Below are 9,111 nucleotides of genomic sequence, written 5' to 3' on the forward strand. Positions count from 1 at the left end.
CTTGGCAACTGGAGGTGCGACTGGTGTGAAAAACCCCAAAGGAAAGTGCTATCATTGCAAGCAACCTGGGCATCACAAAAAGTAATGCCCTGCCTATCTGGAAAAGTTGAATAAGCAAGGTAAATCAAATTTACATGTCGTTAAAACTTGTTTAGCGGCTGTCTCTACCATATTTGGTGTGTAGATTCAGGAGCCACTAATCATATCTACACTACTTTATAGGGGTTTCAGGAAATGCAATGGCTAAGTGAGAATGAAATTTGCGTTTTTCAAGCCAATGGCGAGCCAACACCAGCTTTAGCATTAGGAGATATTAGAGTTTCGTTTAGTAGTGATAGAGTTTTAGTGTTGAAAGATGTTCTCTATGTACCTTCTATTAGAAGGAATTTGATTTCGGTTTCAAAAATAATGGATGCTGGTTATAATGTTTATTTTGCTAATAACTCTGCTGTTATTAAGTTTAATAAACGTTTTATCTACATTGCTGCTAGAGTACATGAACTTTTCATTCTTGATATATCTCCTCCTCATGTGCTACAACAACCAAAATAATTAAACAACATTAATCTGCCACATAAAAGAAAACGTATTTCTGAATTGAGCCAAACTTATTTATGGCACTTACATCTAGGTCATATAAATCTAAATAGGATTTCGAGATTGGTCTCTGATGGACTTTTGAGTTCATTGAAAGTAGAGTCACTGCCAACATGCGAATCCTGTTTAGAAGGTAAAATGACCAAGAGACATTTTCCCTCAAAAGGAAATAGAGCCAGCAATAAGTTAGAATTAATTCACTATGATTTGTGTGGCCCTATGAATATACAAGCAAGGGGTGGTTTTGAGTATTTTGTGACTTTCACAGATGATTACTCAAAATATGGATATATTTATCTGTTGCCCCGTAAGTCTGAATGCTTTAAGAAATTCAAGGAATTTAAGACGGAAACGGAGAAACGACATGACAAATATATCAAAACATTGCGATCTGATCGTGGTGGTGAATACCTTTCTGCGTAATTCATTAAATACTTATCAGATTCTAGAATTACATCTCAGTTATCTGCTCCAGGAACACCACAACAAAATGGTGTGGCAGAAAGAAAAAAAAAGACCCTTATGGAGATGGTTAGATCAATGTTAAGTTATTCCGATTTGCCTTCTTCCTTTTGGGGATATGCTTTAGAAACAACAAATTTCATTCTAAATTTGCTTCCTTCAAAGTCAGTACCTTCAACTCCAGTAGAATTATGAACTGGGTGCAAGCCAAGTTTACGGCACATTCGGGTTTGGGGGTTGTCCAACACATGTACTGAAAGGGAAAACGAATAAATTAGAATCTAGGACAAAAGTATGTATTTTTATTGGATATCCAAAAGGAACTAAATGCGGTTTATTTTATTGTCCCAAAGAAAAGAAGGTAATTGTTATGATAAATGCCAGATTTTTAGAAGAGGACTATTTAATTAACCATATTCCTAGAAGTAAACTAGTTTTACAAGAATTAAGTAATGGAGTAACTAATGACTCATCTATGGAACGTATCCCGGAAGCGAGTATTGACATACCACTGCATTATCGTAGTGGGAGAAATGTCAATACGCAGCAGAATGCACAAGAGCAATTGCCTGACATCTCACTATCCCAAAGTAGTGGGAGTAATGTTGAGCAACCTCAGATTGTTGAGCAACCTGAAATTGTTCTACAGCCTGCACTCCAGGAAGAAGTTAATGATATCCCAACACCGCAAGGTATGGAGGATAACATTGCCACTTCAGTTCCGAAAAATGATATTTTAATTCAACAACAAAATACTGCACCTGTAGTGACTAGTCGCAGTGGGAGAATTATAAGAAAATCTCTCCGTTTTGCGCTCTTGGGAGAATCTTATGATAGAATCCCTGAAGAGCCCAACACAAAACCTATTAGTTACGACGAAGCACTAAAGATACATATGCTGATAAATGGGTTGCTGCTATGAAATCTGAAATGGAGTCCATGTACTCCAATCAAGTCTAGGATCTTGTAGAACCACCTACTGGAGTCAAACCCATTAGTTGTAGATGGGTCTATAAGAAAAAGAGAGGAATGGATGAAAAAGTGCAAACTTTTAAAGCTAGGCTTGTTGCAAAAGGGTTTACTCAAAAAGAAGGGATCGATTATGAGGAAACCTTTTCGCTAGTAGCCATGCTTAAATCCATTAGGATTCTCTTATCCATTGCTACTCATTACGATTATGAAATTTGGCAAATGGATGTCAAGACGGCTTTTCTAAATGGAAGTCTTGATAAGTGCATCTATATGGCACAACTAGTTGGTTTCATAAAAAGTGACAACGAGCACATGTTGTGTAAATTAAAGAAATCTATTTATGGATTGAAACAAGCTTCTAGAGCATAGAACACAGTTTTGACGCATCGATTAAAACCTTCAGTTTTGATCAATGAGAAAATGAGTCTTGTGTCTATAAGAAGTGGGGTGGAGATAAAGTTACATTTTTGGTTTTGTACGTAGATGATATTTTGCTCATAGGAATTAATGTGAGTATGTTGAATTCAACAAAGGAATGGTTGTCCTTACGTTTCGATATGAAAGACTTGGGACATGCGGCACATATCCTTGGGATCAAGCTTATGTGAGATCGCAAGCGAAGGATATTAGGCTTATCCCAAGCACTTTATATTGATACTATTCTCACTAGGTTTAGCATGCAAGATTCCAAGAAAGGCTTTCTCCCTTTTAGACATGGAATCTCTCTGTTGAAAGATCAATCCCCAAATATGACTGATGAGATAGAAAAGATGAAGGCGATCCCTTATGCTTCTGCTGTAGGGAGTCTCATGTATGCTATGTTATGCACTAGACCTGATATCTGCTTTGCTATTGGCATGGTTAGTAGATTTCAATCTAACCCTAGACGAGAACACTGGACTGCCGTTAAGTATATAATCAAGTACTTGAAAAGGACTAGGGATTATATGTTGGTGTATCACTCAGGTGATCTTGTACCCATTGGCTATACTGATTAAGATTTTCAGTCAAATAGAAATTCTAGAAAATCTACCTCAGGATATGTTTTTACCTTAGGAGGTGGAGCCATAAGTTGGAGGAGCATCAAGCAATCATGGATTGCTGATTACACTATGGAAGCCGAATATGTGGCTGCATCTGAGGCAGCTAAAGAGGCTGTTTGGCTCAGGAACTTTCTAAAAGAGCTTAATGTAGTTCCTTCGGTTCAAGTACCGATTGTACTTTGTTATGACAATAGTGGTGCAGTTGCAAACTCGAAGGAACCAAGAAGCCATAAAAAGAGTAAGCATATTGAGCGTAAATATCACTTAATTCGGGACATAACTCAGAGAGGTGATGCAAGAGTGTTGAAGATTGCATCAGAGGACAATTTGGCAAACCTGTTTACAAAGAGCTTGACACAGAAGATTTTTGACAACCATGTAGAAGGAATGGGTATTAGAGTAGTAGACGCATGGTTATGAGCCTAAGTGGGAGATTGTTGGGATATACTATTAACCATGCAGTTTAGACATAGTATTTTATTTTATTCTTTATGGAACAATTATTTATTTAATTTATTCAATTCAATAAAGTACTATTTTAAATAGATCATTTGTTATATGTGTATCCTTTTAGTTATGTAGTAGATAATTTAGTGTATGGAGTCTTAGCTCATGCACAAAAGATTAAATTATCGGTTCACATAATTAATAAACTATGTTCACAATCAAAGATATTATTGGATAAAATATCTTGATGATTGTAGCACAAGATTATGGTATAATTTATCTTGATTATGGGAGTGGTTTTACTCCGATTTCTTGTGCTAGTATACTTAGTGTATATTGAACGGACCAAGTAGAGAAAAGATGTTTTTGTCCTTTTAGTTATGTAGTAGATAATTTAGTGTATGGAGTCTTAACTCATGCACAAAAGATTAAATTATCTGTTCACATAATTACTAAACTATGTTCACAATCAAAGATATTATTGGACAAAATATCTTGATGATTGTAGCACAAGATTATGGTATAATTTATCTTGATTATGGGAGTGGTTTTACTCCGATTTCTTGTACTAGTATACTTAATGTATATTGAACGGACCAAGTAGAGAAAAGATATTTTTGTACTGAATATATATATAAAATATTTTTTCTAATTTATTAAATGAGCTTATACTCCTAATCTTGATATAATTATTATGATCAATGTAATTTATTTATTGTTTTGATTTATCAAAAGGTACGACTCTATTCAGAGTTAGTGTATGCCTATAGATTGGACAATAACGAATAACATTTGTGAAATAATAATTAGTTGATAGAATCCATGACTTGATTTTGAGTTTGACGATACCCATTTATATGAGCTTATAAGTTTTTATGTGAAAACCCGGCCGGTGGATTTTGTATCCGTCACATGAAATAGTTTAAGCGGAATTATAAAGGATTTAATTAGTTGATTAAATTAAATTTTCAGTAATTTAATTTAATTAACTGGTATTTGAGATCTTAACACGAGGAGTTAAAATAAGTGTTACTGAACTTTCGAAATTCATATTGAGGAGTTCAATTGCAGTTTTTTTGGTGGAATAAACTGTAATTAATTATAGTAAGAATTAATTCATGATAATTTCGAATTAATGCTATAATTAGTAGCCTCTTATTATTTCCGTGGTCCCTGCTATACCTAGTATAAACCTGAACTTAACTTGGGTAAAAAGTGACTTGGAAGACAAGTCATCCGCTAGAGTTAGAGTAGGATTCTACTTGTGCAAGTTGAATCCTACACGTTTTTGGAGAAGACTTTTGGCCAAAAACTAGTCTACTTAAGGAAGACTAATTTCACCCAATAACTCACTTTTTAGAGTTGTATTGTTCTTGTCCACTCAAAGCAAATTCGTCCAAGGTTTTACTAGGCATATAGCAGAAGACTGCAGCCCTGGATTCTAGCTGTTTGGAGGATTTGTGCAACGATTTCAAGAGGTTAGTGCTTCTAATCTAGCAATTATAGCATTGTCTAGTTTACATGTATTTGATGCCTGGATTGTTTGTTTGCTTCCGCTGCACATGTTCTAACAGCAATACCTGCCCCCCATCCAATTCCTATTACCCTTTAAAGCATGTGAGGGCGGAGGGAGAGTAAAAGCTATGAGTTCAGTCGAACCTACTAGCTTTGGTCCAAATTATAGATTTGTCTTAAGAAATTCATAGAATATATATAAATTATTAATTTAAATTTCAGTAACTTAAAAAATTTAAGAATCTGGATCCCATATATAAGCTTTAAATCCTAGCTGTGCTTCTGAATGCATGTACCTTTTTCATATTAGATCTGTTCGCTCGGAACTCAAGTTGAACAGTAAGATACAGTTTAATTATAAACAACAAATGTACATGCATAGCTTGTATATTATATTTTCCCTCTATAGAAGAAATATATAGCACGTGATTTTTCTAACAAATTTGAATCAAATTCAGAATTTAAAGTTGGTAAATACATTTATATGTTCTTAAAATATTAATATACAATTATACGTACATACATAAACATATATAATGCGATTTAACGTTCAAAATAATATATGAATACACTTGCACTTAGCCTTTAGTCAGAATAGCGTGACTTCTCTTGTTTCCCATATAAGAGAAGTGTGCCTGAAAACTCAAAAGCGAGACCTACTTTCCGTTAATTCATAGCGGGTTTATTACACACCGAGAGGTCAATCACATTCCTTCAAATTCTCGAATATTTAACTTCCACACATAGATAGTGAAAATTTTTCTCACATATTGTCAGATCATTCAAAAGATATCCACAAATAAATATCAATAATAAGTCAAAGAAGTAATTTAAAAAATAAGACAAACAACCTACTATAATAGGTAAAATTACATTGGTATTAAATAAAAAATATCACCGTTAGTCTATACAAGTTAAATGCAATTATTATTCCATTGCCAAACCAAATTGAGTTACAATGCCACAATTGTTCAATCACACTCTAATAACTAAAATGTACGTATATGTTCATATTAAAATTCTCAACGATCCTTTTTGATACATAAGGGCAACAATGGCAATGATGCGGCTATGATCTTGCCATTTTGCAGGTAACTAAAAATATAATACAGGAAGAAGAGAGGATAATATCACACCACTATATATAAGCCAGAAATATAAGTTGTTCATTATTTGATTTACATGTATCTTTGGTTGGAGGAGTGGAGATCAATCTCTTGGGTCCAAGCGGATCGGTCTTGGATGTGCAAATACCAGTAGGTCTGAGCCAGCGCATCTGGGTCCATCCACCCCTCCCTCGCCCCTCCACCGGTTTGTTGGTGCTGTTGTTCCCCAACCAACAAACTCTGCTGCGAACTTGATGCTATTGCCCCCCTGCATATTACAATTTATATTACATCATTTGAAGACTCCATCAGTCATGTTTCTTTTGGAGGTTAAGGTCCATGTCCCCTTCCTTTTTGTAATTTTTTTCATGTGAGTAGAAATGTTAAGGGTTGAGCCTAACCCCAACACCAACGGCACTAGCCTTGGTGATGGATTAATATTAAAAAAAAAATTATATTACCGCAAAGCTTTTAAGTTTTATGCATTATTGACCTAAAAGTTATTCACGACGTAATCAGGTTCCATGTAATTAGTAAATACAAATAAACATTTATGATAAGCATTATTGATAACTGAATCCATCACTGAATGCATTAAATGATAAATTTATGCCTCGTTGAAGGCCAAAAGGCAAAATGAAATCCAAAAAGATATCCTAACTTTGCCAGGAATGAGTGGACATTGTTATAAAGGTAAATACAGCTAAAATATATTGTGGAATATAGAATCTTGGACAGGCAGTTTGAGAAATTCAAGAGGAAACTATATATATATATATATATATATATATATATATATATATATATATAAAGGTGTAGAGAACAAAGACAAACCGAGGCGTGCCAACGATGCCGTGGATGATGACATGCGCCACGTGTACTCCAAGAGGTTGAAACTCCTTTGCTAGACATTGAGATAAGGCTCTCATTGCAAATTTCCCACAGCCTGACATTTTTTCTCTTTAGTATCATCAAATTGAGTTGTAGATTTAAAGTGCAACAAAACGAAAACAATAAAAGGAAATCAACCCCAGAAAATTATCACATACATAACTCAGAATAACCGGCAATGCCACTAAGAGAAGCTGAACAACCAGTAAAAAGAATTGTCCCTCTTCCTCTTTCTACCATACCTGCAAGTACCTGAGACACGTTGGAAGTCAACTCAAATATTCCTATTAGGTTAGGCAATGCACCACGAATTAACCCGACTAATCCAACCAAACCAATGGCAGTGAATATTGAGTTTAATTGTATACATTAAGAGTGTAAAATAATTCTACACTATTAGGTTACTTAAAAGAAAATTACTAGTAATTATTTATAATAAGTGTGCTTAGTGATATGAAAATAAAATATTTCACCTACTACAACAAATTAAGATACACTGATAGAACAAAAAAACTTTTACACAAATCAATACATACAAATTAATTACATGTTGGTATTTAAAAATTTGAGACCTGTTGAGCGCAGTGGAAGGCGCCGACGGAGGAGACGGCGAGAGATTTCTCAAAATGTTCTATTTTAATGTCTGTGAAGTTTGTGGGGTGCCAAGATATTGGCTGGTAGGCGTTGTAAACCAACACTTCCACAAAGCCCAGTGATAGAACTCCCTCAAATGCTTCTCTTATGCTTCGGGAATCGGAACAGTCTATCCTGATGGCAAAGACCTGAGATTTTTCTTCTCTCGCTATCTCATCTGCAAATCTTGATAATCTACCTGTTGGAATAAACAGCATAAAATATAACTCTAGTAAATTGCACTTGTATCATCTATACATATTGCTTTATCGCTAAATAGAGCTTCATTCTTGTTTAATTATACCAAGAAACAGAAGCGAATCAACGATTTAATTTGAGTCACTAAACGAGCGTGATCTAGTTATATGTAGCCATTTTAAACTACTTTAATCACACATATATAATTCGAAGTAAAAATAATGAGTTCAGTTGAACTCCCAAATTACCTCTCGAGAGATCGTCTCTGCCAAAAGATGTAAGAAAGAGAGGTTGATACTTGATAGAGATCACTAACCTAAGTCACGGGCGAGGATGGCAACAGTATAGCCTTCGTGGGCGAACTTGCGGGCAATAGAGCGGCCGAGTTTTGGCCCCACACCAACAATGGCAGCAATATTCCCTCTGGATGAGGCTGAACTCGCCATGCTCCGCATCTTCTAATTTTGGCCCTCCGTTTTGTTTCAATTTTATTGAATGTCCCAAAGGTATCTATTTTCACTCTGTATTTGTGTACTTAGATTAATAAAAACACTAGACCCACAACGTACGAAACAGCAAAATCAAATGCAGCTACTTGTTCTTAATCAATCCAACTTCTCGATCGCTTGCTGCCTCCTACGGAAGAGGCAATAGTGAACAAGAACTGTAGGATTAATTTACAGAGTTTCTACATATATATGCAAGCGATCATCGGATGAATATTTATGTGGCGTATACATATACCTCTTTGGCAGTCTCATAGCTAGTGTAGTACACTACTCCCTCCCTCCGTTCACTTTCATTTACAGCCATTTGACTTTTCATGTCCTTTAAAAAATAATAAATGAAGTATATAGATTATCATGATATTCATATTAATTGATGCATATTTTATTGAATTTGAGAAAATAATTTGAAATGAGTAATAAATAATATGGGTATAACAGGAAAAAAAATTTTGTCTTCTCTTAATATTTATAAAGTGACAAGTAAAAATAAAAATTTATTTTTAGTATAATACGTAGTGAGGTATGTACAAGAATATACTGCACGGTGCTCACTGCACAGCTCACTCGCTAATGATTGCGCCTACTGACAAGTTTGAATAGTACTTATTAATTAATAACTGCCGCATGGTCCCATTCTAAATTCATTACAACAGTATAAACTGGAAAACCTCCAAAGGTAGTTATTACATGGAACTATTGAATTTACCCAAGCTTCATTAGGTTTTATAGAAAGATTAG

The 9,111-nt window shown here is 34.8% G+C and overlaps 1 protein-coding gene across 1 annotated transcript; it reads right to left on the reverse strand.

The window, feature by feature from the left end:
• Nucleotides 1–5,942: 5,942 nt before the first annotated feature.
• Nucleotides 5,943–8,574, reverse strand: LOC104087059 (short-chain dehydrogenase/reductase ARMGADRAFT_1018421-like). The gene is made up of 5 exons (XM_009591452.3): nucleotides 8,181–8,574; nucleotides 7,606–7,865; nucleotides 7,192–7,285; nucleotides 6,977–7,088; nucleotides 5,943–6,410 (listed from the first exon to the last, which is right to left on the reverse strand). The coding sequence occupies exons 1-5, from the start codon at nucleotides 8,317–8,319 to the stop codon at nucleotides 6,215–6,217; spliced, it is 801 nt and encodes a 266-aa protein (XP_009589747.1). The 5' UTR covers nucleotides 8,320–8,574; the 3' UTR covers nucleotides 5,943–6,214.
• Between the last annotated feature and the right edge of the window lie 537 nt (nucleotides 8,575–9,111).

Source organism: Nicotiana tomentosiformis, chromosome 2 (assembly GCF_000390325.3).
Source record: "Nicotiana tomentosiformis chromosome 2, ASM39032v3, whole genome shotgun sequence".
In the NCBI taxonomy this organism is placed as follows: domain Eukaryota; kingdom Viridiplantae; phylum Streptophyta; class Magnoliopsida; order Solanales; family Solanaceae; genus Nicotiana; species Nicotiana tomentosiformis.